Raw genomic sequence first — 15,287 nt, 5'->3', positions numbered from 1 at the left:
AATATCAGAAACAGATTGGCTTTTATAACGGGAATTTATTAGGTTACAAATTCACAGTTCTCAGCCCATAAAAGTGTCCAGACTAGGAAGAAAGGCCGATGACTTCCAGAATGCCTGTCAGCTGGGAAGGCATGTGGCTGGCGTCTGCTGGTCCTTTGCTCCCAGGTTCTGGTTTCAAGTGGCTTTCTCCAAAGTCTCTGGGCTTCTGTCTCTTGGCTTCTCTCTCTCAGCTCCTGTGAATCCTTGCTTGTTCTCCCAGGATTTTTCTCTCTCAATGTCTAGGGATCTTCTCCTAGCTTTTCTGAGGCAAACTCTGGGCTTCATCTCTTAGCTTAGCATCTCCAATATTTTTCTGTCAGCATCTCCAAGCCTTTCCAAGCATCTGGGTCTGTGTGGGCTTTCAGTTCTCTTAAGGACTCCAGTGATCTAATTAAAACCCACCCTGAATGGGCAGGGTCACACGTCCGTGGAAATAATCTAATCAAAAGGCCTCACCCACTGTTGGGTAGGTCACATCTCTATGGAAACAACTTTATCAAAATATCCCACCCATAATAAGTCTGCCCCCACAAGATTGTATTAAAGAACATGGTCTTTCCTGGAGTACGTAACAGTTTCAAACCAGCATAGGGGATAAGGAGGATATTGGAATAACTTCTAGATTTCTGTAGTTGTATAGATGGAGATGTCATTCACTGAAATAGGGGGCACTGGAAGAGAAACCAAATTTGGGAGGGAAGATGGAGTTTGATTTTGCCCATATTGATACTTGAGGTACGCTCATCATCAAATTTCACTGTTATAGAAACCCAACCTTTTAAGTAACTTACAAAAAAACCTCTTTTTTAGGAAAAAGTTCTAATTGAAGCTTACAAGAAATGCCTTGCTGTATTGATGCAGTGTCACAGTGGTTTTACTGATGGTGAACAGCCAATCACACTAAGCATTTGTGGACATTCAGTGGAAACTATCAGATACTGTGTTTCCCAAGAAAAAGTTAGCATTCACCTCCCAGTTTCTCGCTTACTTGCAGGTAAAGCATTTCCCTTTTTTAAAAAAAAGTTGAAATTACTTTTAAATTGTTGTTTGTTTTTGATATTGATTGAATACCTACTATGTGTCAAGCATTATCCTGAGAGTTGTATTGACTCATTTCATCATCACATCTACCTATGAGGTAGGTATTATTTTTAAGCTCACATTATCCATAAGAAGACTGAGGCACAGAGAATGACTTGGTGTCACACAGTGAGAAAGAGACACAGTTGGAATTTTGAGGTAGTTTGGCTTTGGAGGCCATGTTTATAACCATTATTCCATAGTGCTTCTTCATACCTCTTAACTACAGAAATCCCAAATTTATTGTTTAACTCAACCCAGCTTCAGAATCTGTGTTGTTGCAATTCAGACTAATCACTTCAGCAATTGCTAACTGAAACTACCCTAATGACCCCAGCTTTTCTCTTTTTTATAATTTCTCTCTGAGTTGTTTCTTATTCATTTTTTTGGTAATCTTTTAAGTAGCAGGTCAAGAGTGAGTCCAAATAGGGTTGATTATTTTTTTTATCTTTGGTAGTTGATTTATAAGCCATTTATAATTGGTAGAATATTTGAAGCTGCCAGCTTGCAGTAGCCAAAACCTTTGAATATGCACTTGTCCATCTCTGCACATTCATTTCCTTACAGCCTCCATATTCCTTGACTCTAGATATTCTTATCCAGCTCACACTCTAAACAGTCTTACCCTACTCACATATTAGGTCTATTTTTTAACTCAGAGTAGAAAAATGTTTTAAAGGTAAATAGTTTTATTCATTGCAGTATTTGTAATTTATCTTAAATATGTGGCTCAGTAACTTAATGTAATGAAGGTATTTTTTTTTTTCTGAAGGAGATTGTGGAGGATTGGTTTAATTTCTTCCTTAAATGTTTGCTAGAATTCATTGGTGAAACCTCTGAGCCTGTTAGTTTCCTTTTTGGAAGTTTTGTTTGTTTGTTTAAATATTTTTTATTGTGAACTATAACATATATACATGAAAGTGATAATTTTCGAAGTACAATTTAACAAGTAGTTAGAGAGCAAATTTCAAAGAATATTATGGATTGCAGTTCCACCATTTCAATTATTTCCTTCTAGCTATACTAATACTCTAGCATCTAAAATATATACATGTATATTTATATAAAGATTCAGTATTTGTAATCTTTTGTTAAATCCTGTCTTGTCTGTTGCTACCCCTTCCTCTTACTTAATCAGTTTCTCATTCTTCAGGGATGTCTAGGCAGTGACCACCCTAACTTGTTCATATTGAAAAGGAATGTCGGCATTACGGGGAAGGGGACTGCCTCTGGTTGATTTTCTCGAAGAAGCTATTGCCTATGGGTTTTGGAACTTATCTGACATAGGAACACTTTGGGGGATTTAAATTTTTGAAAAATAAACTTAGTGAGTGAAACTTTTATAGAGTCTTAGATAAGGACCTAGGTATTTTGGGACTACTGTTGGTTAGGGCTTGGCATACTGTGGCCATTTGGAATATCTAGCCGGAGCTTGCTTAAGAGTAACCTTCTGGATAGCCTCTTGACTATTTGAAATCTCTTAGCCACCATAGCCTTATTTTGTTACCTTTCTTTTCCCCCTTTTTGTCAAGAAGGCATTCTCAATCCCTCAATACCAGGGCCCTTAGGAATCATGTCCCACTTAGGGGAAGGTTAATGAATTTATTTGCAGAGTTGGGCTGAGAGAGAGAAAGGCCACATCTGAACAACAAAAGAGGTTCTCTGGAGGTGCATCTAGCAATGTATAAGAGTGCTTATACCTCCACATCCTCATCAACACATTTTCTGTTTTTATTATAATAGCTATCCTAGTGGGTGTGAAGAGTATCCCATTGTGGTTTTGATTTGCATTCACCTGATGATCAGTGTTGTTGAGCATCTTTTCATGTGTTTATTGGTCATTTGTATAGCTTCTTGGGAGAAATGTCTGTTCAAGTCCTTTGCCCATTTTTTAATTGGGTTATTTGTCTTTTTGTTGTTGAGTTGTAGTCCTTTATATATGCTGCATATTAAACCCTTAACAGATATATGATAAGCAATTGTTTTCTCCCATTCTGTAGGTTGTCTTTTCTCTTTTTTGATGGTGTCATTTGATATATAAAAGTTTTTTTAATTTTGATGAAGTCCTTTTTATCCATTTTTTCTTTTGATGCTCATGCTTTGGTGTCATAACCAAGAAATCACTACCAAATCTAAGGTTATAAAGGTTCTCCTCTATGTTTTCTTTTAGAAGTTTTATAGTTTTGGTTCTTGTGTTTAAGTTCTTGATCCCATTAGAGTTAATTTTTGTATATGGTGTAAGTAGGGGTCCAGCCTCATTCTTTTACATGTGGATATCCAGTTTTCCCAGCATCATTTGTTGAAGAAGCCATTCTTTTCCATTGAGTAGACTTGGCACCCTTGTCAAAAAAAAAGGCCCAGTTTTTATATTGTTTAAGTGCTTTGAGCATACTAAACTGTTGATCCTCAAACTTAGACAAGTGACAACATAGTGTTGTAGAAAAATACTGAACTAAAAGGCAGGAAAGTAGGTGCTATCTCCAACTCAGCTGCTGATCTCATCTCTTTTAAAAATCTGATTGCATGGGTGGAAGCTGATGCTGATAGTTGTCTATGAGGAAAAGTGTCAATACTCTGAAAATGTACTTATTTCTGCCTGTTTCCTTCCCTTCCTTAAATATATTCAGTGAGTGTTTTGAACATTCTTTCACAATATTTGATTAAGTTTGGGGCCCAAATGCTTATAACCTAACCAGAGAGCTAAGGAAACATCCACAAAACAATTCAAGAACATCTTGGATTGTTGATAATGGAGTTGAGCGTTAAATATTGAGAATAAGTGACTAGAATGAGATTAGTAATGCAGGTCTTCTTGGGCTATAAAAACCAAAACCAAGTTTGAGCCAGTGGCAAACATAGATTACAAAGAGCATTCTCTATTTAGGCTACAATATAAACAGGATGCAATGAGAATGAACTGAAGTTAAGCTATAAAAGAGCCCATTGCAGTTGGGAATTAAGAGTCTTTGATCCTAAACTTGAAGTTCTGAGTGACTTAATTTGGAGGTCAGGATCAGTTCAGAGCATGAGTCCTGGAGCCATTTCCTCTTTTCAGCTTCCAGGAAGATCTCTTACTACTCCACTTTAAGTGGAAACAAATTCCATGATTCTTGAAGTTGGTATAACATATATAAATGGCTTTGATAGCTATATAGTTACTTTTGCTATGTTTGTACATCCAACATTTACTTCTATAAAATGTCATCAATGTATGTCAGTACATGTATTTAAACCTCTAATTTTAAGTGTGCCTTTGATGCAGAAGTTCGTAAGCATAACAACTGAAAAACTTCATTTACAGATGCAATTCCTTTTTTTATCTTAATTTGTAACCTGATAGGTTCCTAAAGAGAAAGAGAAAAAAGAAATTAGATATAAAGTTGAGTGAATATTTCAATTTTTTTTTCCTAAATGGTTTTCACTTATAGAAATATTTTTTATTTGTGTTTCTATGCAGGTTTGCATGTATTATTAAGCAAAAGTGAAGTGGCATATAAATTTCCAGAGCTCCTACCTCTAGTAAGTGGTACTGACATATAGTAAATACCTATTTATTATATTCCATGAATTTGAAATCACTTAGAAACAAAAAAGGAAAAGCCTTAAATAATTTTAACTTGTGTTTTATATAAAGCTTCCCTCCCTATCTGCCAGTCTTCTTTGTAACAGTTGAGATTTTTGTGCATTTTTATATTACAGAGTGAACTTAGCCCCCCCATGCTGATAGAACACCCTCTTAGATGTCTTGTTTTATGTGCCCAAGTACATGCTGGAATGTGGAGAAGAAATGGGTTCTCTCTAGTAAACCAGGTAGTGTTTTTTTAATTCTATAGTTTTCATCCCATTTCTTAGCCTCTGTAAAGGTGTAATTTTCAAAGTACTTAGCCATTGAAAGTTGAGAATCTGTATTGTTTAAAATGATAAATCCAATGATAAACCAAAAAGTTTCTTAGAACTTTTATTCATAGTTTGTCAAGCAACAATATCAATACCACAATGAAAAAAGGAAAAAAATGTATAAAAAAGTAAAAACGAACACGAATGGTCTTGATTTTTAAATGAAATAATTTTTTAAAACAAAGTTAGCTATTTTAAAAAATAACAATCCAGATTTCATCTATTTAAATTAAATTGAGTGAAAAGTTAAGTTCTGTTGGTATATCTCTGAAATTGAGGTTTTAATTTTAAGATCTCACCAATGCTTGCCATGGATTCTGCCCCCCACCACCACCCTTTTTTTTTTTTGTAGCTCTAAACATTACTGAGACAACCTTTTGTTTTATTAGGAGACCCAGAAAGTTGGCTGCAAACTATGAACCATGGAGTAACTGTAATCTGGAAGTTTCTAATTTATTAATCTCTGCTAAAATAGTGTTAACTTTCAGGGAAATCACATTGTGTGTGTCTATGTACAAACCCATGTGCTTTTGCAGGGAGTGGGGAAAGGAGGGAATTGCACAACTAAAAATCTATTAACCCAATATAATTAATTTTTTTTTAGATTTATTACTACCATAATGTGAAATGCAGACGTGAGATGTTTGACAAGGATATAGTAATGCTTCAGGTAATGAATTTAAAGCATTAAACTTAAAGGTTGTTAAGGTTCTCATTTCCAAAGGACCCAGTCACTTGTGCTATCACTCCCAAATCTGTTAAACACAGCCTAGCCCTGTTTATTAAGCTCCAAACTCATATAGCTAACAGCCTGTAAAACATTTCCATCTAGATTTCCTAGACATGTTTCGGATTCAACATGTTCAAAATAACTCCTCTTATTTCCTCCATACTTTCCCTTGGTCTTGTGTGCTCCCTGCCTTGTTCCACAATCTACACAGTTGATGGAAATCTGAAAGCCATCCTTTCTTCATTGTCCTCTGGTTAATGATTCAACCCCCTTAATTCATTTTCATGGTCTGCAGTACTGTCCATTCCCTAATCCCATGCCAGTAATACTTAACTATGTTAAAAATTCCCTGAGTTTGTTGTGCTCACTCTTTTTTTGTTTGTTTGTTTTATTTTTTATTTTTTTATCTTCATTTTATTGAGATATATTCACATACCACGCAGTCATACAAAACAAATCGTACATTCGATTGTTCACAGTACCATCACATATTTGTACATTCATCACCTAAATCAATCCCTGACACCTTCATTAGCACACACACAAAAATAACAAAAATAATAATTAAAGTGAAAAAGAACAATTGAAGTAAAAAAGAACACTGGGTACCTTTGTCTGTCTGTTTGTTTGTTTCCTTCCCCTATTTTTCTACTCATCCATCCATAAACTAGACAAAGTGGAGTGTGGTCCTCATGGTTTTCCCAAGCCCATTGTCACCCCTCATAAGCTACATTTTTATACAATTGTCTTCGAGATTCATGGGTTCTGGGTTGTAGTTTGATAGTTTCAGGTATCCACCACCAGCTACCCCAATTCTTTAGAACCTAAAAAGGGTTGTCTAAATTGTGCATAAGAGTGCCCACCAGAGTGACTTCTCAGCTCCTTTAGGAATCTTTCTGCCACTGAAGCTTATTTCATTTCCTTTCACATCCCCCTTTTGGTCAAGATGTTCTCTGTCCCACGATGCCGGGTCTACATTCCTCCCCGGGAGTCATATTCCACGTTGCCAGGGAGATTCACTCCCCTGGGTGTCTGATCCCACGTAGGGGGGAGGGCAGTGATTTCACCTTTCAAGTTGGCTTAGCTAGAGAGAGAGGGCCACATCTGTGTGCTCACTCTTAAATGTTAAACTCTGCACATTTATTTCTTTTGCTCCCTGGACTGCCCACCCCTCCCTTTTCCATGTACCTTAGCTCATTTTCCTGCAAGTCTTAGTTTAGTATAACTTCCTCCAGGAAGTCTTTCTGACCCACAAAAACATGATTAAGTATCCCTTTTGTGAGGACCCATAGCCTGATGCTTATCCACACCATAGCATTCGTAACTCTGGATTGTAGTTGCCTGTTTGCTTTTTTTTTTTCTCCTTATCTTTATTAGAGACGGCAGTTTACTTTTCATTTCCACCACCAAACCATGGCAACTATGTCTTGTTCCTCTTTTTGTCCTTTGTGCATACCACAATGCTAAGCATAGTTGTCCCATATTATGCCATATTGTTGCTGAATAGATTTAGTAATTTTAGAAAAAGAAAGTCAAGAAATGTAAATTTGAAAGAAGAGTGTTGTTTCAAATAAATTAAAATCCAGGATGATCTATAATTTATTCAAATGGAATTAAAAGAGAATTGAGGAACACTTGAAACTAATATTTAAAATCTGTCACTTAATTAGTATAGTGTTTACCACAAAAAAATAGGATGAGAGTCCTTAATAAGAGTTTTAAATGCTGTAGATTACATAAAACAATATTAGAAGCTTAATTGACATACCTCATTTCTCTCAGAGTCCACACACCAGAAAATGATGAGAGAACCCTGAAATAAAACTTTGGAATTGAGTTCATAGTGGTACAGCTATTTGAATGCAAAGGAAAAATAATTCCTAGTCCATTTTAGTCTGACATGTAGGTTTAGGGTTTATTTTTTGGTCATCTTGGTTTACCAGCTTAGGTTCCTGTCCACACTTGTCAGCTACCACAAGCAGGGATTGGGGCTAAGTGGGTTTCCATGTTTTATTAGAATTGGTGAACAAGTAAACTGCTTTCTGTTGTGCAAAACAAAATATCTCTTACTAATTGTTTGGTAACCCTTTGACCTTCCTCTTTTCCTTTTATCTCAAACATTAAAAAAAAAAAAAAAAAGACAGGTGTTTCCATGATGGATCCAAATCATTTCCTGATGATAATGCTCAGCCGCTTTGAACTTTATCAGATTTTCAGTACTCCAGACTATGGAAAAAGATTTAGTTCTGAGATTACCCATAAGGTAAGAACATATCTTATGAGGCCTCAGCATATCACTAAAGAAACAGAAGCACCTTTCATTCTTTTTGGTTATGTTAATCATCTGAGATGATATAGTATGCATTTTCTTATCTCTGAAATTTATCCCTTTTGTTATAGGATATAGTTCAGCAGAACAATACTCTAATAGAAGAAATGCTATACCTCATTATAATGCTTGTTGGTAAGTTTGGATTGTTTGAGACATTTATAAATTTTCCTGAATTTTTGTGATAGCAAATAGTTCAGAACTTCCCAACTATATTACTTTTGTTTTGAGCTGATACTCAGTTTTAGGGGAAGAGAATTGGAGTAGCCATCTTTTTCTTCCCTCTGGTCACTGTAATGCTGAGACTGATTGTGCTGTGGTGCTTTGGAGAAAAGAGGGGAGTATAACTACTAAAGCAGAATAAACTGAAAGACTACGTTTGGGAGAAAAAAATGGGGACAGCAGAATTTAGCAAGCAAGGAATAGGATATTTAGGAGCTATCCTCTGTAGCTTTATATCTTAGCTATGTTTCTCTTCATGGTTTTGTAGTATTAACTTGTCTTCTTGACATTAGGTAGAATTCCAATTTAATGGAGATCTATAACTAATAGATGCAGCTTTCTTTTCTTGCCTATATTTTCAGTTCCCTTTTTCCTATCTTTCACATTCTTTTAACCTTACCTCCTTTACCTCCCTTACTATTTCAGACTCTCTGTAGTCCATAGTGTAGAGAATCCTGGGTGCCTGAATAATGGCGAGAGATGATACCGATGAAGGAGGTTTAAGAAGGTGATACCTTATTTGCCACTAGATAGAAGAGGAATGGAAGGTTCTCCTTCCCTGCTACCATGTGGCAGATGGAGTCAAAGCAGCTTCCCATGCTTCTGGTACAGCCACTGCTATACCAGTTCTTCACTACATCTAATTTCCTTTCCAACCTTCTAATCCCATTCCTTCAAAATAGCAACCAGAGTTCTCTCTCCATTGCCTCAAGTCTGCATTCATTATGTCTGAGACACAGAAGGTTGGTTGGGAGCTGCTGTCTCCCTACCTTGTTACCAGACCAATTTCTTTCCCATTGCACAGAGAGACCTAAGTAGAATAATAGATTGTGTTGCCTGAATTGGAAGTATATATCACTTAAGTGCTGTGATTACATTAAATACATGTGTGTGAATGTGTGTGTGTGTGTGTGTGTGTGTGTATACTTTCTCATTGTTGACAGGAGAGAGATTTAGTCCTGGTGTTGGGCAGGTAAATGCTACGGATGAAATTAAGCGGGAGATTATCCACCAATTGAGCATCAGACCTATGGCTCACAGCGAATTGGTCAAGTCTTTACCTGAAGATGTAAGTACCTACATTTTTAAAAAGAAAATTACAGAAATCTTCCCTGCCTACCAATGTACTATGTATGGATTTACTTCAATATACCCTTCCTGAATACAGTGGTAAACACTACAGTTCTAGGACATCTGTAACTTCATTCACACTTTTTTTTTTACATTTTTTAAAAATTGTTTTTTTAATATATGAATACATACTTTTCAGAATCGAATAGTTCAAAAAGCCTTCTAAGGGAAGACATTTCCAAGTGGTGCTTCCCAGAGGCAACCACTTTGTACAATTTTAAATGTTCTGTGACTTAGCTCTGTATCCCTAAGTAACGTGTTTATTCTGCTCCTTCTTGCTTTATTAATATTAACCAATTTGTGAAAATATTTCTTAAATGAGAAAAGCAAGTTACAGAGTAGTATATGTATAGCAGGATACTGTTTAAAAAGAAAGAAAACACATACACATACAATTTGTGTATAAAATATACATAGAAAAAAATCTTGGAGGCCTTCATTTGTCCTGCAAATATTTATTGAGCACCTACTATGTACCAGCCAAGGATAATTCCATTTATGAAGAGGCCTGTCTTGGGGGAGTTTACTTCTAAGTCAGCATTATCCAATAGAAATACCTTGTGAGCCACATATGTAATTTTAAATTTTCTAGCAGCCACATTAAGAAACATACAGAGAAACAGGTGGAACTAATTGTAATACTAATATGCTTTATTTAACCTAAGATACCAAAAATACTATCATTGAACAATAGTGTGGATTTTGTACTTACGACCCACTTAAGTACTCAGTGGTCACTGAAGCGAGGGGCTACCTTAGTAGTTGATGGGGGTTCTGAGGTGTTAACCATGGTTGCTCTGGGTGGCAATTTTTTTTTCTTTAACTCAATTTTATTGAGATTGTTCACATACAATGCTGTCATCCAAAGTGCACAATCAGTTGCCCACGGTACCATCACATAGCTGTGCATCCATCACCACAATTTTTTTTTTCAATTTTTAGATCATTTTCATTACTCCAAAGAAGAAATAAAAACAAAGAAGAAAACTCAAATCCTCCTGTACCCCTAACTCTTCCCCTCCAATATTGACTCATAGTATTGGTATAGTACATTTGTTACTGTTGATGAAACAACGTTAAAATACTGCTAACTGGAGTACATAGTTTGCAATTGGTATATTTTTTTCCTGTATACCCCTCTATTATTAACTTCTAGTTATAGTGTCATACATTTGTTCTAGTTCATGAAAGAGATTTCTAATATTTGTGCTAATAATCACAGACATTGTCCACCACAAGATTCACTGTTTTATACATTCCCATATTTTAACCTGCAACTATCCTTCTGGTGACATACATGACTCGAAGCTTCCCCTTTCCACGACATTCACACACCATTCAGCACTGTTAGTTATTCTCATAATTACGTGCTACCATCATCTCTGTCCATTTCCAAACACTTAAGTTCAACCTAGTTAAACATTCTGCTCATAATAAGCAACCGCTCCCCATTCTTTAGCCTCATTCTATATCCTAGTAACCTATATTTCATGTCTATGAGTTTACATATTGTAATTAGTTCATATCAGTGAGACCATGCAATATTTTCCTTTTGTGTCTGACTTATTTCATTCAATATAGTGCCCTCAAGGTTTCTTCATCAATCCGTTTTTGTTGGGGTTTTATGGGTTTGTTTGTTTTTTTTTTTTTAAGATGGTTTTGTTCACACATCATACATTCCATCCTAAGTAAACAATTGATGATTCCCTGTATAATCACATATTTATGCATTCACCACCATCACCCTCATATTTGAAGGACAGTTTTGCCGGACCACCATCACCGCTATCTATATAATGAAGTCTCCATTTCTTCCACAAAGAAGGAGGAAGAATCAAAGAAGGTAGAGAGACAAAAGAAAACAAAAGAAAAAAATCGACAGCTAAAAGGCAACAGAAGGAAAGATAGAATTAAACTAAAGTACAATAAAAGAGTCAGACAACATCACCAGTGCCTAGAGTCCCACACACCTCCTTTATATCCCCCTCTTACAGGCATTTAGCTTTGGTATATTGCTTTTGTTAAATTAAAGGAAGCATAATACAATGTTTCTGTTAACTGTAGTCTCTAGTTTGCATTGCTTGTATTTTTTCCCCAATACCACCCATTTTTAACAACTTGCAAGGCTGACATTCATTTGTTCTCCCTCATGTAAAAACATACTTGTACATTTTATCACAATTGTTGAGCACTCTGGGTTTTACTGAGTTATACAGTCCCAGTCTTATCTTTCTTCTTTCCTTCTAGTGTCCCACATGCTCCTAACTACTTCCTTTTTCAACCATACTCACAGTCATCTTTGTTCAGTGTACTTAAATTGTTGTGCTACCATAACCCAAAATTGTGTTCCAAACCTCTCACCCCTGTCGTTTCCTATCTGTCTGTAGTGCTCCCTTTAGTATTTCCTGTAGAGCAGGTATCTTGTTCACAAATTCTCTCTTTGTGTGTTTGTCAGAAAATATTTTAATCTCTCCCTCATATTTGAAGGACAGTTTTGCCGGATATAGGATTCTTGGTTGGCGGTTTTTCTCTTTCAGTATCTTAAATACATCACGCTACTTCCTTCTTGCCACTGTGGTTTCTACTGAGAAATCTACACATAGTCTTATCAAGCTTCCTTTGTATATGATGGATCCCTTTTCTCTTGCTGCTTTCAGGATTCTCTTTGTCTTTGACGTTTGATAATCTGATTATTAAGTGTCTTGGCGTAGGTCTATTCTGGTCTATTCTGTTTGGGGTACGCTGCACTTCTTGGATCTGTAATTTTAATTCTTTCATAAGAGATGGAAATTTTCATTGATTATTTCCTCTATTAATGCTTCTGCCCCTTTTCCCTTCTCTTCTTCAGAGATCCCCATGACACATACATTCATGTGCTTCATGTTGTTATTCATTTCCCTGAGACGTTGCTCATATTTTTCCATTCTTTTCCCTATCTGTTCTTTTTTGTGTAGGATTTCATGTGTCTTGTTCTCCAGTTCCTGAATGTTTTCTTCTGCCTCTTGAAATCTGCTGTTTTATGTCTCCATTGTGTTTTTCATCTCTTGTGTTGTGCCTTTCATTTCTGTAGATTCTTCCTGTTGTTTTTTCAAACTTTTGATTTCTACCTTATGTTAGCCCATTATTTTCTTTATATCATTCATCCCTTTTGCCATGTCTTCCCTGAACTTATTGACTTGGTTTTTTAATTGATTTAGCATATTTATTTGAAAATCTTTAATTGATTGTTTCATTAAAGTGAAACAATATCTCAACTGTATCTCAATTGAGTTGTAAGTTTTTTCCTTTGACTGGGCCATATCTTCATTTTTCCTAATGTAATTTGTAGTTTTCCGTTGTCTAGACATCTGGTTTCCTTGGTTACCCTATCAGATTTTCCCAGACCAGAATAGGTTCAGGTCTCAGAATGGGGCTATATTCAGTGTCATGTTTCCCTGAGGGTGTGTCTTAGAAGATTGACAGACTTCCCTGTGAGATCTCTAGCCTCTGTGCTTTTCCTAACCTGCACCAGTGGTGCCTGTCAGCCTGTTGCTCCCGACTGGTATAAGGAGGTGTGGGCCCTCTAATTCTCCGCTTAGGTTGTTTCTGTTTTGACTGTTTTCCCCCAGGCCTTGGGGTCTGAGTTCTGTAGGGAGGGCAGTCACTAGAGCTGGGGTCCACCTCCTTTCTCTTAGGGAAGATACACCCCCTAGAGAGTTATCTTCTGCATTTGAAATACTCCTTTGTCTCTCTGACTCTGTTAACTCCACCCCTATCTTGAGTCAGAGCACTACAAACTGAAAATGGCTGAGGCTCTGTCCACTCATCCACTCAGGTTGAGAGAGAGAAGAAGGGAAAGAAAGCCCCTTTTCAGAGCCAGTCCATGGCCCCCCAGTTTTGCCTGTTGGTCAGAGAAAGCACCCGTCTTCTGGGCTCCGTTTCCCAGGGCACAGGCATTTTCTGGCTCTCTAAAGTCAATCGTCTCTAAAAGCCTCTGTATTTTCTTTTTTAATTAATTTTCTTTTCTATCAGCTCCACCCCCTCTCCACTGGGAGCAACCTCGGGGTACTTTGCTGCTTGTTAGGGGTTTTTCTATGTTTGTAGCTTGTATTCAGCAGTCCATATTTGTTAATTAAAACCCCAGTTGGAGCTAGGTTGTGCTATATTGACTCGCTCCGGGATGCTGCTTTCTCCCACAATGAGGTCTTGCAGCCCAGCCTGCCATGGGGGAGGGGGTTCCCGGCATGGTTCCATAGATTTTACTTACAATTTTTATGCTGCAATCTCAGCCATTCCACCCAATCCAGGTTGGTGTACAATGTGTGGATAGTCACAGTTGTCCCCCGGCAATTGTTCCAGATTATATACTAGTTGTTCCTGGTTGTTTATTAGTTGCTCCAGGGAACTAATTAGATTCCACACCTCTCTATGCCACCATCTTGCCTCTCCCCCTCCATTCACTCTTATTAGAAATAATTAGAAAAAGAAAAAACTAGGGATTGGGAGTTGAGAGCAGAATATGAATAGAATATTTTATTATGATGCCTTGAAAGAGATAAAGATGTTGAAAAAAAGTAAACCCAGACTTCTAAGGAAGATGGTGGAGTAGGGCGCTCCAGGACTCAATCCTTCTATCAAAACAACTATTAAACAGTCAGTAACTTTCAGAAACAACTATTTTGAAATTCCAGAGGCCAGATGCACACTGTATAGCATCCAGAGAAGAGTGGGTGGAAGAGGCTGATAAATTACAGTAAAGAACTGTAAATTGCTTGCAGTACCAGTGCCCATCCCCCTCCGTAGCAGCAGGCTACCACAGGGTCCAGTCCCTGCCTAACTGCTGCTGATAGAAAAGGACATAAAAATCCTCCTCCCTAAGAACAGGGGTGTCTCTGGCCAGCTTTTGATTGGCAACTTTGGATGGCTGTGTCCCAGCTCTGAGGGGAACTATTAGTTCAACCCACCCCAAACAAAGGCAGCAGACAGCCTTTGTTTCAACCTTCCCTGGACAGGGGCAGAGGCAGTGGAGAATTGAAGACACAGGGCTTCCTCAGGGATATAGGGGAAACTGAGCTGAAGGGCTGCATTTGCTAGGCAGGCCAGGAAAGCTCAGCTTTGGAGAGTCATCAGAGAAGTTATTGGCACCCTTCCTGACCCCCTCACAGGGCACTTTGCAGCCAATCTATGCTCCGTTCTTGGGTCCCTGACCCTGTTTGGCCAGGAAAGACTGAATTGGGAAAGTCCTCCCTGGCATGCCCCTCCTCCTAGAATTTGCCCTGTGAGCAAAAGCAGCTAGGGACACAAAAGGAGTATAAAAACTATAGAGGTGGACAGTCTGGGACAAAGTCCTGCTGGCTTCACCTACCTGGGAGAGGGATATTTGACCCCTGAGAAATAGAAGGGACAACCAAACTCCTGTAAACAGGGCAAGTCCAAAACAACTAACAAGCAAAAACCCAGGACAAGTACAGGGTTTTTGACCCAGTAAGAAGGGAAACCCTGCCCAGTGCATTTGCCTGGGGCAGAACTCCCTAATAGGAGGGCTGAAGCTCAAGAAAATACCTATCTTGTCACCAACTGGTTACAGCACCAGGAAATAGACATCCTAGGGAGTAAATCCCAGAGTTAACATTTTAAAATGTTCAGTGTGCAACAAAGGGTACAAGACAGACAAATAAACAGGAATCATGGCCCAAGGAGGAGGATAAAAATGCAGAAAATACCAACAAAGAAGAGGAGAATGTGGACCTACCAAACAAAGCCTTTAAAAAATGATCTTATAAATGCTTAAGGAGATGAAGCAAAATATAGAGAAAGAACCACAGGATATAAGGAAAACAATGAAAGAACGATAAGTTCTAAGTAAAGAGATAAAAATTT

The 15,287-nt window shown here is 37.5% G+C and overlaps 1 protein-coding gene across 9 annotated transcripts in view; it reads left to right on the top strand.

The window, feature by feature from the left end:
- UBR2 (ubiquitin protein ligase E3 component n-recognin 2) overlaps nucleotides 1–15,287 on the top strand; it is a 177,350-nt gene that overhangs the window by 102,568 nt on the left and 59,495 nt on the right. For all 9 annotated transcript variants that reach the window (XM_037844916.1, XM_037844915.1, XM_037844917.1 and 6 more), the window contains 7 exons: nucleotides 850–1,033; nucleotides 4,577–4,638; nucleotides 4,819–4,929; nucleotides 5,621–5,686; nucleotides 7,887–8,009; nucleotides 8,147–8,210; nucleotides 9,242–9,366. In XM_037844916.1, the coding sequence (XP_037700844.1) occupies nucleotides 850–1,033; nucleotides 4,577–4,638; nucleotides 4,819–4,929; nucleotides 5,621–5,686; nucleotides 7,887–8,009; nucleotides 8,147–8,210; nucleotides 9,242–9,366 (735 nt within the window). The remainder of the gene's footprint in view (nucleotides 1–849; nucleotides 1,034–4,576; nucleotides 4,639–4,818; nucleotides 4,930–5,620; nucleotides 5,687–7,886; nucleotides 8,010–8,146; nucleotides 8,211–9,241; nucleotides 9,367–15,287) is intronic.

Source organism: Choloepus didactylus, chromosome 7 (assembly GCF_015220235.1).
Source record: "Choloepus didactylus isolate mChoDid1 chromosome 7, mChoDid1.pri, whole genome shotgun sequence".
Classification (NCBI taxonomy): domain Eukaryota; kingdom Metazoa; phylum Chordata; class Mammalia; order Pilosa; family Megalonychidae; genus Choloepus; species Choloepus didactylus.
Note: the sequence above shows the minus strand (reverse complement) of the source record. Positions and strands in the feature narration are given on the sequence as shown.